Here is a 23,757-nt window from a genome sequence, read left to right as displayed (position 1 = left end):
TAAAACTGCACCATTTCGAAAAAAGGCAATCTTTATATTGCCTTCATTTTTTTTAAGAGTCAAAGTTTGAGAAAAAAAACCTGCAATTTTCGCATTATTTTTTGCCAAAAAGCAAATTGTTTTTGGTCATTTGGAGTCATTCAAAATATGAGTAAATTTTGATCGGATCTTGAAGTTCAAGGACTCATCCTTAATGATTTGAGGGGGTGACCTCAAATATGCTAAATAATTAGGAACTATAATTTTAACATAGGTATTTTAAAAAAGGAGACAAAAATCGCCTAAATTGGTGTATGATTTTTGAAATATTTCTCATCTGGGAAATTATAACTTCGTTATGTAGATCCGAAGGGTTAAAAAGATGCAGTGCGCCAAAAAAAAAATTATTACTTTAAATAACTTTCAATTTAGTGATCGGATTTTTCCTTTCTAGGACTCTTATTAGCTCGAGGTTGTGATCTCAAATATTCTAATTAATAAATGCAGACGATATTTTAAGTTTTATTTAATCAGACACAAAAACGTGCTTTCTTCGAATAAACATTTAACGGATTAGGATTTCTGACTCCCTAAATATGAGGAGTAGCCGCAATTTGGGAAATAGGGTAGCCGAAGTTTGGTCAGGAGAGCGATCCAAAGTTTGGACCCCTTAATGTTTATTTATTTATTTCTTTTCTGCGTATTTCGCCATATCTCAAAAACTTTTTAAGCGAATTTAAAAATATTTGCTTTGTCGAATATATTAAATTTATATCTGAAAAATATTTGTCGTTTATTCAAAGATAATTCCATGCAAAAAATTGTAATTATTTATTGATTTTTATTATTTCATTAAATAATGACCAAAAAATTTTCGAATTGTAAGGTATACAATTTTTTACATGATTTTAAAGTACGTATTTTTTTAAATGGCAAAATACAAAGTTTTAGCGAAAAATCGAATTGCGAACATGCGACTTTCTTTGTACTTTATATAAAAGTTTTTTTTTCTTTTTTCTGAATTCCACCGATTTATTTAGTTTAGAAACAGGGGAATTATAATTTCTTTTGTAGTTACAAAATCTGTTAATGGTCCATTAGTCTAATTTTGTTTATGTTTCGAATTCTTCAAGTAATTAAATTGTAAAGAGGCGTTGTCTTAATAAATCTCAATCCATTACAATAATTTGATTTTTTTTGTCAATCGATGGGTTATTTCTTTTTCTTCCACAGCGGGTTAGAGGGATGGAAGGAATTGAGCAAGCAATATTGGTAAGCGCTAAAGATCAAAGAGCATAGTCTTTAACATCAGAATTAAACATTAAAATATATTGTCGTATAAAAAGTCGGTTATTAAACAAGACTTTGGAGAAAAGAAGCGTCATGAAATCAAAAGTTTCGGGAGTTGGTGTTCGAAGGATGATCACTAGTTATTTTTGAATAAAATAATGAAAATCAAAACACTTTCTGAGTTCGGGGCCAGTTACTCAGTGCCAATTAGACAATTGCTTTTATGTATTTCTGATGGAAAATATAAATGTGCAATATAAAGTACCTATTCATATATAAGAAAACATATGATTTTAAATAAATAATCATAGAAAACTAAACAATATACTTGATTAAACACTACATTGGCTTAAAAAATATATATAGAGATGGTAATAAAAAGTCGACGTTTTCAAGTGCTCAAAAGTGGCGTTCATTCTTAACATTGAATATGCATATTCGTTCTATATTCTTTGTTCTTAAGACATGAATGAGGATTCCATTTTTTCCCCTTTTATTTTCCATATTTTTGTTGGCAACTTTACGTTTTATTTTTCAAATAATTTTTGCTTTCCTCATTTACGTCTGGCAGGTATTGTCAACGGGTGCCTATTTTCGAGCGCTTGACAATACTTTTTAATCAAGTATAACAAAGAATTTTATTACCCATTGGCAAAAGGAGTTTTGTTTTGGAATGGATGGCGTCCACACACTTTTCAACTATGTTCAAGAGTAATAGTAAACAGTGCGCATGCGTTGCTAGGGCGACCGCTGCTGTTTTTCTTTTTATTTTCACTGGCAGGCATTTTTAATGTATTTACATAATAATAATTTAAAATATTTTTATATTCTTTTTAACATTAACATATAATTACTGACGATGATTTCAATACAAATATGAATGCTGAAGAAGTAAAAGTATTTTGTGACGTCATAGGCCGGATATGAAAATCAATCAGACGACAAACATCAATGGAGACAGTTTTTGCAACCCCATGATTTGAAATGTTGTGGCGTTTAACGGAGTCAATCCAGAAAGAAAAAGCATTTGAGTAATAAGGCGATCAAAACTTTTTGGTTGATTTTTTCTTAAATTAAAAAATTATTTTGAAAATTATTAGGAAATTTTATCAGTCTTTTCCTTTTAATAACATGCATATTTTGATTCAATGCTTTCTTTCTGTTTTAAACCGAAGCAAATTTAAATGGAGACAGATTCGATGCAAGAAAAGAATGATGCATCATCGATTTTGATACATCTTTCAAGAAGAAGAATGAAATTTTCGTTGAAGAGAATTAAGAAGTAAAAAATTCGAAAAGGGTGACTTACTGTTAGGTCTCATTCTGAAATCGTATCGTTTGCGATCTAAGATGGCATCCAATATTTCTTTATCGGTTTCAGATTCAAACCTATGGAAAATATAATATTTTATGGAAATACACTCTTCTTTTCACAATGAAGGATAACTTTTTTTTTCTAAGAAAGAATTTTCTTTTTTCTTTATTTATTTAACATTCAATTCGGAATTATTCTAAATATTTTTTTGAGAATAAAATAAGAAAATGCGAATAACACTTTTATGTTTTACGAAGTTTCATTCTAAATAACTTTTGAGCAGTGAAGAACTTACTCATTTTGATTTGAATTTTAAAAATACTGTGATTATTTTCCAGATGATGCATCTTTTCTTCTGATCCTTCAGATAGGAAAACATTTGTTTACTTTGTCAAGAAAGTGGTTGGAAATTCAGTTACTTGAATGTTAGTTTTTTTTTGTATATTTCGTCCGTTCGTTCGTTTTGTATATTATCTAACTCCGAAATTATTTAAGCGGAAACTTATAACAATAACATACATAAAACAATTATTTTTTCAGCGGAAGCCATCAAAGGTAACGAACTGGAATAAACATTCATGAAGAAAACTTTACACCAGATACTCTAAACAGATACGTTTTTAATAAATTTAATGAAATAAATAACAGCAATAAATATCAAATCCCGGGAGGTCATAAAAGATTCTTGGAAATGGCAGAGCTCCTGAAAAGATTTTAGACTGGCCATGACTGCTTTACAGAACTTTGTAAGAAATAGAGTACTATCTATCAATGTATGTACCAAGTATGACATTCTTTTTCGGATTAGATGAAGCGATTAGTTCTGGAGATCATTGGGAGAAAAAAACATAAAGGGGTAGAAACATTATAAAGCGCTACATTCTTTTTTGGCTTAAGATGAAACTGCCCACCTAAATATGTCAAAGAAAAGTACATAATTTAAAGAACTTATTAGTTTGTGTTGTCTTAGTTTATTTATTTATTATAATTTTTGTGTGTGTATTTTCGTCTTTTGTGTGTAAGTGTCGTATGAATTCCATAATATAACTCAAAATTGTGTGAAAAGGGATTCTGGAATGGAGGTAATACCTTGGAATATCGTCGGGTTGTTGGGCCACTGAAGAGAAAGGCATCGAGAGAGCGAGAACTGCAAGTAAACAGGGCAGCCAGCTACACATTCTCGGAACCTGAAAATAAACAACAATCCAACACTATTAAATAAGTGAAATTGAAGCGGTAAGACATTGCTTGATTTTAAAATTTACACATTGGAAACAACAGTTGACATGTTCCAAACGCTCAAAAAATAGCCACCCATTTTCAGTGGCGTAGTTTTGGGGGACAAAACCCCCTTCCGAAATTACATATATTACTTGATTAATGAACTATTGTACGGCAAGTAGGATGTAGATATAGAAATTTTTTCATTATTCATTTTTGTAATTTAAGAGTTTGTTGTTGTTGTCGGCCATTAAGGCAGAGGGGGGGGGCGATTGTTTTTGTTTTCCAGTGGTGCCATCTATGGCTGAGAAGTCGACCGCTTCCAAACCCATACGTTTATAGGGGGGAATCATTCATACATCCAGTCATTCATCTACAGATCGTAATTTTGACCTGCACCAGAGAACGATCCATCTCCAATTCAGTACCCCCACAGGTATAGATTTGTTATGAGAACATGGATGACTTTGTGACCCGACAGATTTAACGTGCACTAGTCACCATTTTCTACACACTTCGGCTGGCTGGATTCGAATTCCCGTTCTCACAAACCTGAGTCTAGCTTTCTACCAACCAGGCTATCCCAGGTAAACAATATATCCCCACGAACAATTTCCCCTAATTAGGTCAAATTCAATTAATTAGGATGAAATTTAAACAATGAAGTGAAACTTGTTGACTTGATTTTCCTCCCCCGTCCATCTTTAGAAAAGTTTTCGTGACAAGCTTTCAAATCTTATTTTGTTCTAATGATTTTTAAACAATCCCAATCGAATTTAGTCACGTTTTTAGGGTAGTTTTAGTCGTTCTTCATGAATGAAAAAAAAAATATATATCCAATATCATAAAGCGTGGAAGAAAAGTTAAAATTTTTATAAAACCTAAATAAAGTATGAACCGCTCCCCTAATTATCCCGAGTTAACCCGGGTATGTATATATATTGCAAATATTTATTATCCCGAGTAAATTCGGGCATAGAATTCGTTTGTTTTGTCACGTTTTTATTCGGCAGAAAGCAAAACAAATAATAATAATAATCTGTTGTGATTGGAAATTTGACAATTTTTGTTTGGGAGTTTTGCTGTTTGTGGGACTGCAGTAGTGTTTTGTGGAATTGAATATACGATGGTTACTAAATTTGAATCGGAAAAAAAATTAAAAAAAAAAAAAAACGTTCGCAAAAGAAAGTAAAAATGATGCAGATGATTATTCAGATGATGAAAATGTTAACATATACAAAGACTAATATTTAACTTTTTTCATGTGGCCGAGATTTGGGATCAGGGTGGCCACTCAAATCAGATTTCAAATTTCCCTGATTTTTCCAGGTTTTCCAGACAAAAATCTTAAAATTTCCAGGTTTTTGATTCTTTTTTCTTATAAAGTGTAGGATGAGTACAAGAAAAGTGTTTATATTATAAAATATTTTATTCAAAATGTTATTCTTTTAACAATTTGGCAAGATTTTTTATTTATTTTTTAATGCTTTTGTACAAAATTTTGAATCAAAAATCATATATTGACCAACAAAAGAGTAAAACTAAATATTAATATATAGTTGGTTCTTAAAAAAAAAACTTTTTTTTAAAAATTAAAATATGTTATAAAAGGTTAAAATGAAATAGAAAAAATTAGCATTAATGCAACAATTGTAACAATTTGTCGACAAACATTGCTGTTAGTGATTGTAAAAAAATTTGTGATTGGTTGGTTAGCTGAGAAAAAATAATTCACAGATTTCTTAAAATGGGAGTAGAAAAGCTTTCAGAAAAAGAGTGCAATATAAAATCTATTATTATTAAATTATAACTAACAAATTTTTGGAGAATTTTATAAAGTTAAAAATACAAAAACATTTTGTCAAAATAGAAAAAAAAATTATCACCATAGCATCGGAACAAACTTGAGCCATAAATGGATTCAGCCCAAGGACAGAATTTAAAAACAGAAGCTAATATCGTAATCCCTTTTTCCACCTCCACCAAAATCTTTCCTAAATTGCACAGTCCCATAGCGGTCAAAGGTTTCTACATTCGTTTAGCAACCCTGGAAGAATTTTATGTGGCATTCTAGTTTAACAGAGCTGTAATGGAGCAAATTTTGATGCAAGAAAAGTATCGCTAAGTTGACGATATTTCAACTGTTTGGAGATACATTTCCGTTTAAAAAAAGTGGGTATAATGGATGAAATAATTTAAATTAAGAAAATTAGTAAATAATTTAAATAAGTGAAATTAAAAAAAATTATCAAAGAAAAAATTTCCAGCTTTTCTTTAAAATTCCCTGATTTTTCCAGGTTTTTATCCAAATTTCCCTGATATTTCCAGGTTTTTTCCAGTATAAAAAAATTCCCTGATAATTCCAGGTTTTCAAGGTTTTCCAGGTGGGTGGCCACCCTGGGGATAGTAAACTGATGGTAAATTAAATATTTTTCAGACTTAAAAAAAATAAAATTTCAACTTAAAAATTGCGTATTATGTTTTGTTTTAGTTCCTTGTGTTTATTAATGAAATAAAAATAATATGTTCATTTTTTGCACTTTTTTCCCCAAAAAAATTGGAAAGCGGTGAAAAAAAAATCAAAAATACATTTTATATGGGTTAGAACATTACTTTTAATGATCTAACTCTAAATAATCTATGCCAAAATCATGAATTTAGCGTAAAAACACACCATTTCTAAAACAAAATTAATGAAACTATCTTTCTTAATTTTTTAAATATTACTCATAATTGCACTTTCATTTTAAATATAACGCTTGAATTACTAATCTAAGGTTAAAACATATTAAACTAACTTATCTTTGAAAACTTAAAAATCACTAAATCATTAAAATAAAAAAAAATGTTCACTGAAAGAAAAAATGTAATACGTTAGTTGAATATTTAAATACTGACTCACAAACAATATTGGATGTCAAATCGATTAGAAATAGATTAAAAATAATTTCTAAATCTTTTTTTTAAAACATAATGTTTGCCTTCTTTATATATAATTATTGAAAAATTGAATTATTGAAAAATGCTTTTTGATTGTTTCAAAATATTTCCCGTATCATCGACCCTTTTTGGAACACTTTTTTTTTTCTGATCAGGTTTTGAGTAAATTATAATGATATCAAAATATAAAATTGAATAAGCTAGTGGGCTCATTTTAAAGATTTATTTCAGTGGGATAAATGATGAAAGAATTAATTCTTAAAGATTCGTTAATGATTCAGGCAATTAAAATGAGCCTTCATTTATTCTGACTGACATAAGCGTTTTCATCGCTTGCGTTTTACTTCGTTTTTTACATTTGATTATGTTAATGAACATCGAAGTCGAACAAATCTTCTCTTAATCTTCTCCGTTCTTTTTCAATCAATTTAAGGTCAAGAATAGATCATTTGCTAAGTGGTCTAAGTCACAGTTTTTGATAAGCTTTTTGTTTAATTTTTTGTTGTTGTTTATTTTGCATAATAGGCCATGTTTTCGTAGTTAACAGTATCTTACTTCAAAATTTTTTTGGTGTTGTTGTTATCTTTTGCTAAGCTGTAGATTTTAACAAGGAATTTGTTTTTCTAAAATGTTAAAAAAAATTATAAATTTCAATTTTTAATGTAAATAACCTAAATTTTGAAATTTTTTTGTTCTTTAAAAAGTACCCCGTTCTCCATGCTAAATAACTCTTCAAAAGTAGGCGATTCGAACAAAAAATGCTGGAAATCGATTCAGTAGCTTCTGTGAAAAACACTCTCAAAGATGATTAAATTTAAACAATGAGAAAGAGGACAAGAAAGAAATTTCCATAACAAAAGCGTTTTTTAAATTTTTTTTTATTTTTATTCATTTATTTTTTTAAAACTTACTTTTCTAAGCAATTTTTTTAACAGACTAAAAAATTGAAACGCAAAAAATTATTCTACACATATTTGAATTAGTGGATTATTCTACGTTTTTTTAAATACCACTAAATATAAATTAACTTCAACTGTTTACTATTCCCTACACTGTTGTTCTCTTTAATTTATTTAATGCTATTTTAAAGTATACATGTATTTATAATTTCGTTTATTAATGTTTTTTAAAGTTAAGTGATATTGCCCGGCATCTACTTGCCCGGTATTCCTAACACAGAAATATCTCATTCCTATATTGTTATAATAATATAACCATCTATTATTAATTATAACCTAATAAGCCGATGAAAATGAAATTTGTGTTCCATACAAATCTAATTCATTTAATAAAAAATCTACTTTTCTTCAATCGTCAATAAATACAATGCAATGCTGCATTAAATGTCAGTTTCAAAATAGTTTAATTATGCTAAGCAAGCAAAATAAATGATTATTTAAAATAATCTAACATAAATTACAAATAATATTTAAAACTTGGGGGTAAAAATTTTAAAATTATGGAAAAAAACTCAAAAAGCTAAATTTTCTAAATGTATGAATGTACCTTAATACAAAAAAAGAACTAATTTAATTTTTTATGTATTTCTTATACACATAGAAATATTACTAAATAGGTATACAATTAAAATCTCATAATACTATGAGATTTGGCTCGACTACTTCGTTGTCATAAATTCCGCGATATGTTCCAAGGTACACACACCTGCAAGTTCTTGATAGTATCAGAATGCAAATTTTCAGAGATTCATTCAGATCATAAAACTACTAAATCAAAAGAAAAAAACTTTTTTTTGGGGGATATTGAATTTTATAATAATTAAAATTACTAACGCTTTCGAGGGTGGGGATGTAGGGTCGTTTTTCGAAAATCGCTTCTGTTCATGTGAAATTCTATCCAAATAAATTACACGTTCTGCATCGATTGGAATTCCCAGAAAGCTTAAACGTTCACCGAATGTTTCAGTAAAAGTATAACTATAAATTTTCTCACAGTAATGAAGATGATTACCACGTCAAACTGTACTAAACCCTAAGATGTAGACAAAATGGCAAAATCGAACGAGACAAACTTTGCGTCATTTTGTTTTTGTTTTAATACAGTTTTGTACACATCCAATTACTGCTGAAGTGTTAGAAATTCACGGAAAAAATGGTTAAATAACAATTTATTGAATGGTTATTTTACCATATTTAATCAAAACAGTCAAATAACCATAAATAAAGTGGAAATCAAACTGTTAAGTTTGAGAAAAACTGTTTATTAACCACTTTACGGTTACGCAACCAGAATTTTACAGCAGCCACTAGAACCACCTAATGAAGCTTTGCAACTGCGTACATATCATAGCCGAGTGGGTTTATCTGTCAATCTCAAAGACCGGCAGAGCTGGAGTCCGAGTCGTAGTGTTGACACTACAATATTCCCTTCAACACATGAAGAATTTCCAGTGTCCGGCACTGTCCAATGCCCATTACCTTACAAAAAGCCGAGCTCCTATATCTAGTTAAAAAAAATTTTTTTACGTTTTTGAAAATTGCTAGTAGTAAATGGCTAAAAAACCGTATAGTTTTGTAGTCATGGTTTTATAACCATACTTTTTGTAAATGGTTTCAAGACCATAAAAGAAAAAAAAAAGTTATTTACAAGGTTAATCGAATGGACAGACAGCTGCCAGTTATTTTACCATAATTTTAGAATGAAAACTTTATCAGTGCACACTATCTGCGCAAAAGTATTTGGACACTTAGTGGGATCCGGACATGAGAGTGTCGTGAGGCACTTATTAATATGATATTGGTCTCCCTTTTGCATGGATGACAGCTTTCTGGGAAGACTTTCCAACAGTTTTTGAATAGGACTTCCACCACAGCTGAAGTGAAGATTTGGTTGGCTACGTCATCTGCTCTCTAATTCGTCCTCAAAGGTGTTGTTCTATGGGATTTAGATCGGGTCTCTGAGAAGGCCAGTCCAGTATTTGAACATCCATTTTGTCAAACCACGTTTGTGCAAGCCTTGATGTGGAACAGTTATCCTGCTGGAAGAGAAATGGGCCGAAATATTGCCATAGAGTTGGGAGTGCAGCATTGTCCACATACATCTCAGAGTTCAACATACAATTCCAATCACAGGAAGTAACGGACCCAGGCAAAACTAAGATAAACACCCCACACAGTAATGCTTCCACCACCATAAAAACCGGATATCCGGATATTTTTGGCTTGATAGTGTATGTGAACCGAGGTAATGAAGAGGATTACCACCTCAGACGGCACTAAACACTAAAATTCAGACAAAATAAAGACAAAAATGCAAAACTGAACAATACAAACTTTGTATTATTTTGCTTTTGTTTTAATATTGTTTTACACATACACAATTACTGCTATTTGGTAAACTTCTTACAGCTGTCAAACGTATGGATAATGCAAATACGGAAATTTAATTTGTTGAGAGTTAAAAAAATTATTGATCAAGTATTTTGTGACCGTTTTTTCGAGCTACAAGCTAGCGTCCTTGTAAGCCAATTATCAATACAGTCAAACCCTTCAAGGGACCGAAATTTCAGTTTACTATATCCGTACTGCTAACAATATTAACTCATTTTTCTGAACTGCTCCCTTTTATGACACATTATTTGAATAAATGATCCAATGCGTTAATTTTTACAAAACAAAAAAAGCGTTAGTTTTTATTTCTTTATCACTCTTCGTCTTGCGTACAAGAAATTTAGGGATGGCCTTTATTTAGGGAAGGGAGACTGAGATAGAAGAAGCAAACAAACAAAAAATGCTTATGGCTACATCCCACTCAAAAGATGGTTTTAAAAATCGGTATCTGTATTTTATAAAGAAATTTCAAAATTACCAACAAAAAAAAAAATGGAGGAAAAAATTCAGTCGAAGACAGAAAAAAGTTCATAATAACCCATTTCCTCTTTTCTTTAAGTTCGCTATATCCACAAAAAATAATGTTATATGCGTATAGCAAGGCACGGGAGCGAACATTTTGTCCACTATATCCGGGAGTTCACTATAAACCGTGTTCACTATTACGAGGTTTGACTGTATATTGTAGAACTTTATTTTTGATATCAAAACTGGTATCTAAATAATTGCGCAAAATATAATAACTTGCGAATTTCATTCAGGCTATAAACTGTTCTTTGCCAGGGTATGAAATTTGCATGTTTACAAATATTAAAGAGAAAAAAAAGTTTAAGTGAAACATGATTGATGAGTAAAATATAAGGGTATTTGTTTGGAGAGAAAAATGTTGCGATCAAGATAAAAAAAAATAAATTAAAAAAAATGACATACTAGAAATTCATAGAATTCTCCAAAATATACGGAATATGGATAACCTAATTTTCGCAAATGGAAAGAACAAAAAAATATCCTTTCTTTTCATGATGGATGGGTATCGGAGAAATAAAGAAAAATTTGTTTGCATTCCTTTCCATTCAAACTTTCACTTCTGTAAAATGAAATCATTTTTATGATTAACTAACTATAGGCGAACACAATTTTTTTTAAATACTAGAACTGTGTTAATAATAATTGAAAAAATGTGTTAATATTTATGTAAGAAAGATCCAATTTGAGATAATAGTAATGACAACTATCATTTGGCTCTTAAAAGTTTGAAACTCTTTAAAAAAAATGGATAAAAAATTCGGGAAAATTTTAATTGTCTAGATCAGTGATGCACTTTTTTTGAGCCACCAAATTCTTAAAGCGTGCTGCTAAATTTTGTAAATGATATAGTAAAAATTATACTGCCTTTTTTTATTACGAGTCAAGTTTAAATTAAAAAGTCTATACATAATATTATATTATATCTATTTTTATAATTTTTCCATGCTGTAACAGCGTAAACATCTTAGACGGCAATAGTCGTGTCTCTGACAATCTTAAAATGTTAAAATAAGTGTAAGAAATGTAAGGACTATTAAAATTATTAATTAACAACAGAAAGTAAGCTAAATTTTAACTTACAAAAAGAAATAAAGATAACAATTAAAATAAGCTACGAAATTTGCGGTTATGAAAACAAATTACCAAATAATAACTAACAAAAAAAAAGCTAACAAAAAAAACAAGCTAGCAATTAATAATTAGCAACAAAAAAAAGTTCACAAGGAATCACAAAAAATAACAATTAATGTAAAAAAACTAACAATTAATAGCTATAAAAAACAAGCTCACAATTAATAAATAGCAAAAAAACAAAAAAAAGTTAACCTGTAACTAACCCCTTAATAAACGTACTGTTGTTTTTGAAGTACATATTATTTTATTTTACATTCAAAATTATTATCATAAACTATTTTACACAGTATATTAAAGGTATTATTATGTCTGTTACCCATAGTTTTGTTTTCCCAAATATGAGAAGCATTATAAATTAAATACACTCACCTGGTTAATGGTTAATCAACCAGCGTTGATTATTTCTAGGAGGTACATCATTTATCTGACCTATTCGCATCATTTGTTCCCCCTGAAACCAAAAGAAAATTTAAATAAATAAAACAAGGGTCGGTTCCGAATGTTTTTTCAATTATTAAATTAAAAACATAAAATCAACAATAAATCTTTCGTAAAACGCATTTTAGAACTTTTGCTTTAGTGTGTTAAAAACAAGTTGTTTTAAAATTTGAAAGCTGTTTTTACTGATACCTTATTTTTGAAATTAGCATCACCAATAATTCCGAAACCTGAGAATGAAAGGCACCGAAATTGGCCTATCTGCATTTTTAGAAAATTTTGATCACATACAAAAAGTTCTTTTTAAATTTTAGAAGTAACAGTTTAACCACAGAAAATTAAATACTATTTAAAATGTCTATACAAAATACTATTACAAAAATCTATAATAGCAAAATAAGTTTTGTCGTCCCTCTTATAACTCCAACAATCGTTTGCACTAGCGTCCTAAAATTTGGACAGAGGGGTAAAAAGGGCAATTTTAGCCCTAGATTCCAATACTCGTTCAAAAATTTCAATCAGGTCGTTCAGAAGAGACACTTAAAAAAGGAATTTTCTTATTGGCCTAGAGCTGGAGCCGTTGATATAAATGAAACTGCAGACTATTTTAAAGATAGAGTCAGTGATGCTTGCTTGCTTATAGTTATCAGTAATTAATAAAGGAGGTCATTGCACGTTTTTAGACATTTAACTATTTTTTATTCGTCATGACAGTTGTTAGTATCGCATCGTCAAGTTAGTATTCCTTAATTGAAACCACGCATTAAATTATAATTATGATTTTAAAACGTATATTGCTTATAATTATGATTTTAAAACGTATATTGCTTATAATTATGATTTTAAAACGTATATTGCTTATAATTATGATTTTAAAACGCATTTCTATGGAATTAAATAATTTAAAATCAATGGTATTTGAAATATGTACTGAAAAGCGAAATTAATGAAGAAATAGTACTATCTCGTTTAGGAGAAGGGTAAAAAAATCACACCAATTATTGACAGTAATGATGCTTGAATAATTTTTGTAAAAGGTACTAAGTAAAATAAAAAAAATAAGCAACGTACTGAAGAGAAAAATGAAGAAATTACACTAATTCATTTAGGAGAAGAGTTGTAAATTTTCATACTATTATTGGTGCATATGATGCTTTAACTAATTTTGTAATAGGTACTAACTGAAATATAAATATAAACTATACACTAAAAAGAATAAATACTGTCGAATTGGTCTAGAAGAAAAGTAAAAACTCGCTATTCTATTTTTGTAACAAATGATGCTTAATTAATTTTGGTTATAGGTACTATAACTGAATAAAAAACTAAACGGTGTATAAAATATCAACTAATGGAGAAATGGTATCGATTTGTTTAGCAGAAAAGTAAAAAAACAAACAAACAATGATGCTTAATTAATTTTGGTAAAATAAAACTTGCTTATTTTAATTAGTACATATTACCAAAACTAAAGTTGAGTACTTAACTTCTTGTATTTAAGTAAATTAGTACCTAAAAAAGCAAGCTCAATGGAGAAGTGGTACTTATTCGTTTAATTCAGGGGCTCTAGCTAGATAATAGGCACTTTCGGTATTCAGGTAGTTAATGAAATTTTAATCAATATCAAATATACTAATGTAGATAAAGTTAGTATACATGGTACCTACTAAAAGCTCCATTTATGCTGTGCAGTTTCAATATAAATACTGTGGAAAGAGGATTATTTCCGGCTTTCAAAAGGGATAAGTACCATTAAAATCGCTTCATTGTTCTAAATTTTAAACATCATGATTTGGGCTGGAACAATAGCATCATTCCAATATATATGGAGTACAGTTAATCGTTATTTCGATGGGATGGACGACTAAAAACGTCTTTTACTTAATCAAGAATAACGCAAAGCCACCAGCAAGGGCAAAGAATAACAAATAAATAATAATTTGGAATTAGTTTATCCTAATTAATTTCGTTGGTATATGTCTTTTGGTGGTTGTTATATGTTTATTTTATTTTATAACCGTCGTTAAACAACTGTTCTAATTTTTGAATTTATGCTATTAATGTTCAACTCGTTAGCTTTGTCATTTTGAACCCAATCCAGAAGACAAGTGAATTCTTGGATCAAGTATTGGGTGAAATTTGCTTTCATACAGGACTTTTTGGATAGAACTAACCCGCATTTGCGTTACATGGAGAGGAAGATCATGCGAAACTCCCTCGGTTAGCCTAACGGCAAAGGGACTCTTACTCATGATCTGTCTACTACTGAGGATATTTCACGTCAGCACTGTGGTCGGTGCAAGCCGGATGCGGAATTCGCATCGACCAGCCATCGCTGGAATTTGAACCCGGTTCATCTCATTGGAAGGCGAACGCTCTATCCCCTGAGCCATCGCGGCTATGTTTAGTACTGATTTCTTGATCGTTTGATTTCTTCACTCCGTAAAGAGAACGGGCATTTAGTTTTTAAATTAACCAAAAGAAGTGAGAGGTCATAATAATGAGTAGCGAAAAAATATGACATCATGATCAAATGAATTGTAAGATGTATGCATATGCTGTTAATCAGGGCCCGTGCTAAGCATTCGCTACCTCGCCAAATACGATAAAATCTTAAATTTGGCAAATAAAATTGTGTTTTGGCGAAAGTATTAGTGAATGATTTTTTCCACCGGGAAGAAAAGTATATATTTAACTCGATCTTCAAAATTACGTCAAAATGAATTTTTTTAAACAAATCAGTATTTTTTTTAATTCGAATTCGATTACAACAATTTTCGGTAGATGAGCCACATAACCAAATAGAATTGCGTCCAAATACTATAAGCCTTATACTAAATAATCCAAATACTAAATAATAAACTACCTTAAAATAGCTTTCTATGGGAAAAAATGAATCATAAAAGAATTGTTAAAATTTGCATTTGGCGAAGACTTATGAACATCGGCGAATACTTTTGATATCTGGCTAATAATTTGAAATTCTTAGCGCGGGTCCTGCCTGATAAATATAAAAACTGCGAGCATGCATTCTTATAACTAAGGCCCGGATTTTGATGACATTTGCATTTTTGGACATTTTTTGTCCGTTAGAGCATTTTTTTAGATTTATAGAGCATTTTTCATTAAATTTGTTGGCTTATTTTGCATTTTAAAACATTTTTTAAATTTTTTGTTAGTTTTTTCCAATTCTTATTATTTTTTTATCATTTTTTATTATTACACTGGCTTCCAAACAGTGAAGAAAATCTCTAGGATATTAACAGGTGAAGCAACATCTTTTCAAATTGAAGAAGAATTGTCAGTAAGTGAGACCGTCTTTTTCAAGTACGCACCAATAACATCAGTAAACGTTGAAAGAAGCTTCTCCAGGTATAAAAATTTACTTTCAGACAAGAGACGCTCGTTTACATTTCAAAATATATAAAACAAAATTTAATAATCCAATGTAATTCTGATATTTACTAATATTATGAGATGAAAGTTGTTATATTCATTAAAGTTTCTATACAAAATGAAAATGTTTTGGAGTCAATCTATTTTCCTTTTTTTTGTTGTTATTTTAGGATATAAAACATATTTTTCAAACCTTAATGAACGTAGAACAAGTATTGCATTTCTTTATATTTTTTGAAATGGCTCATAATAATTTTAAAGAGTAAAACATTGTCTTAGTTCAATATTTTTACTTTATTTAAGTCATGTCATAAGGCATTTTTAGCGCAATTTTCGCATTTTTAAGGGCATTTTTCGCACTTTTTAAAGGCATTTTTTGCACTTTTTAAAGGCATTTTTTGCACTTTTTAAGGGTATTAACGGGGATTTTTTAGGTCATCAAAATCCGGGCTCGACTTATAACCGTTGTACAAGTGCAATCGTTTTTCTCGATCAAGGACATCCATCTGCTAAAGCGTTGGCCACTTGGTCATGTGACGGTATATCACAAATGATTCAGACATTTTTTATCATTCAGATTATCATCATTTCACAATAAAGCCCTCCTTAAAAATGCAAACAATAGTAAACAAATAATCGTCTAAATTTTATATAGCGACTACCACCACTATTTTGGGTGTATTAATATTAAGGGGTGTTAAATTTGTAAGGCGTGCAGGAAACCACTCAGTAGATAAGTGGTTCGAGAATAAAATCAATCTACACAGAACAAAGTAAGCTTAGTTCTTTTCTTTTTTAGTCTGATGAAACAAATCAGAAGGATATCTTACTCTTTTCGCGAATAAACTAGCACAATTTTTTCTTCACTTTCCGGACTGCTGTTTAATTTCCCTCACATTCAATTTTATGCTCGTGAACTCAATTAAATCCTTTCAAAGAAAATTGGTAGCCGTACCAACGGATGTAATTCGAAATTCATGCAAGTTTATTTCATTCTACTTTGGACTTTTATAATAACTACAGAAAAGCATATCCATGAATTAAATAATTAATAATTTGTAAAAATTATTAAAAAAATGTAACGATGATTTTTTACTATACATAAAAATCTAATGATAGTGTGGCAGTTTTCCATTGTTGTCAATACATTTTCATTGGCTTGAAAATCACATGGTAGGATACAGTTTTGCTATATTAATTTTTATATTGGTTTGGTTGTCATCAGTATAAAATTAATATAAGTCATCAAGTTATTGTTTTCTTACGAATATTTTTGTTTCCCTAAGTGAAAGGTCAAAATTACCTGCACTGTTATTATTACGTGTTTGATTTTGTTTGATTTCTAAATTAGGAGTTTATGATGATTGTTTATTATTATTATTATTATTATTAGAATAATGTAATTATACGTTACATTTTAAGAAAAAGTTATTTAAATCGGAGTATGACCTTATTAAGTATTTTAAAATTATTATTTTTTGGTGCAAATTACATTAATATACTATTATGAAATTAAGCTTTAAGAGATTGGTTAAATTATTTAGAACTTAATTTTCAAGTTCATGCACAAAGTGATGAATGCAAAAATTTTATTTAAAATACATCCGCCCGTTTGTTAAGCAAAAATATTAAATTATAGTAGTGAATTCACTAAATTTGTTATAACAATATACTTTTAATTTTAAATGTTACTTCAAAAAATGATTACTTAGCAATATGATTTATGTTCACTTACAGACCTTAATAGTATCATAAGAGACATGCTTGGTCATGGGAAATGAAGGCACAAGTGTTCTCTTTAATTCATGTATTTTTGTTCATAGTATGTTTAGTTCATATATTTAGTTGAATAATTTCAACTGTTTTTTTTCTTCAAGAAGCAGCAATTATTACGCAGCAACCATTGGGGTTGGTGAGCGTCAGTGAGCATGGGGCTAAGCCCCCTACTAAAATAATAAATTGTGAACTTTTGATATTTTATTAGTCTATTTATCATTTCATCAGCATTTTATTAGTCTATTTTATCAGCATTGTTTCATGACTAAGGTAAGCGTTGTTTACCTGTTTATTCACTATTTTTAATATCTATAACATTTATTTATCTATTAGTCTTTCTTAGTTCAATGATTACTTCTTTAAATTTTGTTTATTATTTCAATTGAAAGGCTTAAAACTTTTTTTTTCTAATGCCCACCTGCAGGATGACCTTTTATTATACAGGTAATTGAAAGGCAGATTTGTTGGCCACACTTTCAAGAGAACTATTTTATGTGAGCCAACGTTGCTCCCACAGTAAGGACAGATAGTACAGAGAATGATATAACATCCATGCCTTGCCCAGGATTCGAACCCAGAACCTTTCTGATGCAAGGTCAGTTCCTTGACTCCTACACAGGCAGGTCGGCTAAGGCTCAAAACTAAAAGTGATATTTTTTCATTTCAGAGTAATCTTATTACATCACATAATTACACAAACTTTTACGATAAATGCACTTAAAACGGTATTTAACTTATAACTCTTTAAATGCATAAGTTATAATTCCTGTTGTTGTTTCCAATCCCAATGGGATAGCGGAGCTATACCAGATCGATGCGGCCGTGAATCTTCAAAAAATCGAGGAAAAGGAGAGGTCTCTCAAGAACCTCTTCCATGGTGAAATCCAGGCAAATCAAGTAGATGGTGAGGACAAGCCTTGCTGGAGTTGTACTTTTTACAAGATGGAAGAAGTTTAATTTGTCCACTGAAAGTGAGGCTCTTAAGGCCTGGTTTCTTAGGACAGGACGCCATCAGCTGGAAATCAGCGCTAACCTCTGATTGGTACCTTTGTGAGTTTGATAGTATACGTCATCGAACGCTCATCTTGAACTACAATTACCGTCCAACTCAACTGCAGTTGGATTACAACGTGACGTTAACCACAGAAGCAATGGCGGACAACATCCTGTTGCACATTGAAATCAGCCAAGATTTTGATTTTGACATTAAACATAGCTTCTTCATTAAACATAGCACTCTTCATTTAGCTCAGCTATAATGTGTTTTTTCTTGGACAAAGTCATTATTTGTTCTCTAAAACACTGGTTGACATTAACAAAATCAATACAAATTCAAAATAAATATTTGTTTACGTTATTAACGCATGCGCAATGAGAGATAATGTCTGCGTTGGACCGACTGCTCACGCTGAGCTAACAAAAAAGTATTTTTTTGGCGTCAGATCTACGTCAATTTTCCGCTGACGCCCAAATAAGGCGCTAGTTCTAAGAAACCAGGCCTTGAGCTAACAAACCAGTATTTTGTTGGCGTCAGCCTGACGTTGACGTCCCGCTGACGCCCAGATAAGGAGCTTGTCCTAAGAAACCAGACCTTTAGTATGCTCACTGACAAATCTGCAGGTAGCGGTTTGGTCGGCACGTGTACCCTGAAGGTCAAGAGCGTTATAATTCCTTTTTACAGTAAGCTTCAGTGCGTCCAGTCAAAGTATGCAAATGAACCAAAAACATTTTTTTGAGAACACTTATTAAATATTCTCAAACAACATTTTGCAGCAATCAAAAATTAATTTACGAAACAAAATTGTAGATGAAGTGACAACTGAGCCAAATCCCAAGAGAATTGAAAAATCAGTTCGGGATCTTTCGAAGAGAATACTTTTTATTTTTGAATGTCAGGAAACAAAAACAAAAAATGTCTTGGGGGTCAAGGTGGGAGTATAAGATTCATTCAGTTACAGCCTCTCCAGAATTTCATTTACTTTGAGGCAAAACATGACAATTTTTCACTTAATCAGATGCCATCTTAAAGAATAATGGGATATCTGCAAGCGACGTAATTTGAGTATCACGATCCTGATTGGTTGTTGAAACTTGGTATTTGTTTACGCTAGCAACAGTTCTGTTCAATCTATTACGAGTAAGCCAAGCTCGTCAAGTATCAATTCTCTTAAGCGACACATTCTAAATTCTTTCACAAAGATTCTTTTGCAAAGATTTCAATTCTTTCACTATATATTTACACAGAGACTTAACATAAAGACAGACACGAAACCATGTGGAACATAAACAAACTAATTATGCATCGAAGTTGCCAGATACACAAAACAAAAATATATCACGGTTACAATAAAATACATAAACAAATAATAATAAGCAGACGAGAAAGAATTATATTTCAACGAATTCTCTGTATTTCATTAACTTATCGTTAATTAACGTTCTAATTTATGTAGAGAAACTTAGCTGAACTTTAATACGCCATTTTGCTGATAAAAAGTAGTTAGAGCTGACGTCACAGATCACATGTGTGGGTATAGGATGTCTTCTTCTTAAAGTGCAAGTACCCAATTGACAATAAAAATACAGGAACCTAATCCAAATGGTTTGTCAACTTTTATGGCATAAAAAGGCGTAACTCTTTATTATGTCTTCCTTCGAAATTTTAAATAATATTTATATCTATTCGCTTTTAATACACTTCTTCGCTTATGATGTTTTCCAAAAAGTTCAGCTCGTAAATTATATTTTTTTTTGATGTAAAAACATTTTAGTGTCATGGCTCGCTGTCAAAAACTACCTAATGCCATTTAAGACTTGGAAGAAAGTTCTTCGGGAAAAATAGCGGTCTTCTTTCTGGAAAAGCATTTTGTGGTAGGAGAGAATTTTCAAGTATTTATTTACGTTAAAAAAAAAATGAAAGAAAATTGCAGCTAAAAGAAATATAACTCTCATAATCACGCGAGTGCAATTTTTTCTTAAAAAAAAATGCTTTGTTATCTGAAAGCTTTTGTTATTTTTTTTTAATGTAATGTATATTTTACAAAGCAGCAACAAGTTGTAATTTTAAAGTAATATGAAATTTTTTCTTCTTCTTTGAAGTCCATTCCTAATTATTTCAACAAAGAAAAAATCTTATTTTAGTAACTTTTTATTAAATAATTAAATTTTTTCTTCCATATGAGACTAAAATTTATCAATTAAATTTAATGAATGAATTAATGTTTAAAAAAATTGTATTAACATCAAGTGCCGTTCACAACAAGTTTAAAAAAATGTATTTGAATTTGAGTGGATGAATAAAAAGTATTTTATTCGAGAATGAAAATTTGAGCAAGATATAGGGAGAGTGTGAATTAATAGCACGAATTAAATAAAGACTTCATTTTGATATCATACTCATAAGTAATTTTTTTCTTAAAAAAAAAATAAAACACGTTAAAATAAAATATTAACTGGTGTTGAGAAAATTAAGACTCACGTAATGTTTTCAATTAAATATTTGAATTGCTTTTTCAAGATCTTACCACAGACTTTTGATTTATAAAGTTCACACAAATCCTATAAAAAAAAAAGGTTTATTCCCAATTAGATTGAAAAAAAATAATTACTTTTAAATCTCGTTTGGACTATTTATCTTCATTTTATAAAAAAAGATAATGGTCCGTTTTTCATAGTTATCGATGCATTTTTATTGACCAGAATGTTCATATGCCTGGTTATCTAATTAGAAAAAGGAATTTCTTTCGTGAAGTATGAATTCAATAAAAGCATTAAATTTATTAAAGTTGTAAGCGTATTTTTTACTTTCAAAAATAAAGTTCTATATCTCTTATTTAACACCGCTTGTCTGCAGTATTTATCAATCATCCTGTCTCAATTTTGGTCTACGCCATTTAAACTTTTTTGATTACTATTCGAAATTAAAGGTTCAAAAAGATTAAGGCTGACATTATCGAAAACTACTCTCCCCACATTGTTGACCCTTACGTGATGTGAACATGCCTACCTTGACAGAAACTCCCACTTCGATGTGAATACGCCTACCTTGACAGCAACGCCCATTTCGATCTGAACACGCCTATTTCGATGGATGGTCCACATTGAACAGCTGACTTGCTACTTGTGACTCCGACATTATATCCTCACGCTGTTGCTACTCAGTCAGTTGGCCTGTACACACTCGAGTGCTAATGGCAACACTGGAGTGAACAAGACCGTGAACTTAATACAGCTCTCCCGGTTTCTCACAAAACAGCAATGAATCAACTAGTGGTATCTGTTCATCGGATTTTATCACAGATATAATTCTGTTTGCGGAATACTGTAGTGTTTTTACTACTACACAAATACTATTCCAATTCAGTAACATATAAGACATGTGAACTCGATTCTAATTTGGAGTACCTTTTCATGGATGAAGGTTGATATTTTCGTTAACTACTATCCCCACAACATAATTTGATAAGCATATTTAATTTTTTACACAAACTTAGGAACCATTTTACAATTGAAAGCGAGGTATATTTGCTTTTATGAAAAGTTTGTGTTGTACAGAGTAAAAATATTTATATCAAAATATATTTTACCTAATTAATATATACTCAATTAAAATATTTAGTACAAAGCCGTTATAGAAATTATTAGGAAATAACTTTTCCTTCAATTATTGAATAAATTTTTTTGTTAGAAAAAAAAATTTAACGATTTTTGTAAGTAACGAAAAAGAAATTTAAAAAATAAAATTGTGGATAAAATTGCTTTGGTTGATTAGATTTCAATTTTATCCGATTAGATTCATAAACTAAATGCGTGGAACCAAATAATACAATAAAAAATGTGTGATTTTTTAATTCAATAATTTTTAACTTTAACCTAAAAATATATTTATCGTTAAGAAATGAAACATTCTTGAGTGTCGGTGAGTGAAGCGAGCAGGCAACTATTCCTAACAAGTTGATGGAACAAAACTAGGTGGATAGAAATTATGAACAGGCAATTTACCACCTTGAAATACTTAATTTACTCCAAAAAATAAAGGTATTTTACCGAAAATATTCAAACTGATAAACTCGTCATACTAAACTACGTTTCGAAAATAACAGAATTGTATTGGTACAAATGTTTTGAATAAAAATTCACTGAAAACAACATTCATTCCCCCTGTGAATACGTTAACAATCTAGTACTCTATGTAAATAAATATGAGTGTAAATAAATTATGTCTAGACTAAAGTAAAAATAAAATCAAAGGCGGATTTGAATCTGAACATAATTTGGAGATAATTGGAAATTGATTTAAAAAAGAATGAAGCTGAAACTCATTTAAGATATCTAAGGTTTTCTATCTTTTTCGATTCATTACTGTGAATGACCGAAATGGGTGGTTGTTGACTTCCTCACGTGAATTTTGACAATCACATAGTCGCTTTGGTAAATATCCGAAATATATACTATGTATAGTTAAGTGCCCCTGCCCGGTATACATTTTCTCGGTATATCCTACAGCAATGTTTTTTTAAAGGTTTCAGGGCCACTTCCCGGGATATATTTGCCCGGTATACCCTACATCAATGATTTTTTAAGGTCAAGGTCATCATTTTGACGTTCTAGCCAATTCATTGCAATATCTAATGAATTGCATTTTTCTATATGAGAAGGTTGACTATCTTGAACTTGATCACCTACTTCTTCCATGGAGTTCCGATTTTCATTCAAAATTTCAGCAACAATTTCATCATTATTTAAAATTTGATATCCTGGGACGTTTTCAGTGTCTCGACACCCGTCTTCTATTTATTCTGCTGCATAACCTGGCATCTTTTCAGCCAGTAGATCTACTGGTTCAGAAATTTAAAAAAAATTGTTGATAAGTTAAAAAGTATTCTAAACGTTAAAAAAAACGAATTCAGACGTAGTTCGGATAATAAGGGTTCGGAAAATCGGCGCTCTATTGTACTGAAAAAACGTACCGAATGAATTAAGAGATGATGACTTAGGACAGTGTTTCCCAAACTTCTGACTTTTGTGTACCCTTTCTAAATTTTTCGTAACGCTGCGTACCACTAATAGAAAAATGAATGTATTTTTCTCTGTAAAAAAATTTCACAAAAGTTAAAAATCGCAACTGGCTGTTGACACCACTAATTATCGACATCTCAGCAAAAAATAGCCAATAGAAAATACGTAATCGTAAATTTTCATGACTAGCTTTTTTTTGAATAAAATTTTTTGAAATTTTCGTTTGTTGCAAGATATTTCGGATGAGAAAGCGTACCCCCGCTAAACTGTTCTCGTACCCCTGGGGGTACGCGTACCACACTTTGGGAAACACTGACTTAGGATGACGCAACGGAGAAATTCTCTTCTAAATAATTTGTTTGCATTTTATTA

General features: G+C 30.3%; 1 protein-coding gene across 4 annotated transcripts in view; it reads right to left on the bottom strand.

The window, feature by feature from the left end:
• Positions 1-23,757, bottom strand: part of LOC107450366 (glutamate-gated chloride channel) — a 233,133-nt gene that overhangs the window by 26,068 nt on the left and 183,308 nt on the right. For all 4 annotated transcript variants that reach the window (XM_087149872.1, XM_071179388.2, XM_043052381.3 and 1 more), the window contains 3 exons: positions 12,127-12,208; positions 3,674-3,771; positions 2,579-2,658 (listed from right to left, as the gene is read on the bottom strand). In XM_087149872.1, the coding sequence (XP_087005998.1) occupies positions 2,579-2,658; positions 3,674-3,762 (169 nt within the window). In that variant the 5' untranslated portion in view covers positions 3,763-3,771; positions 12,127-12,208. The remainder of the gene's footprint in view (positions 1-2,578; positions 2,659-3,673; positions 3,772-12,126; positions 12,209-23,757) is intronic.

Source organism: Parasteatoda tepidariorum, chromosome 1 (genome assembly GCF_982258835.1).
Source record: "Parasteatoda tepidariorum strain Cologne lab strain chromosome 1, Ptep-v5.0, whole genome shotgun sequence".
NCBI classification, from domain to species: Eukaryota; Metazoa; Arthropoda; class Arachnida; order Araneae; family Theridiidae; genus Parasteatoda; species Parasteatoda tepidariorum.
Note: the sequence above shows the minus strand (reverse complement) of the source record. Positions and strands in the feature narration are given on the sequence as shown.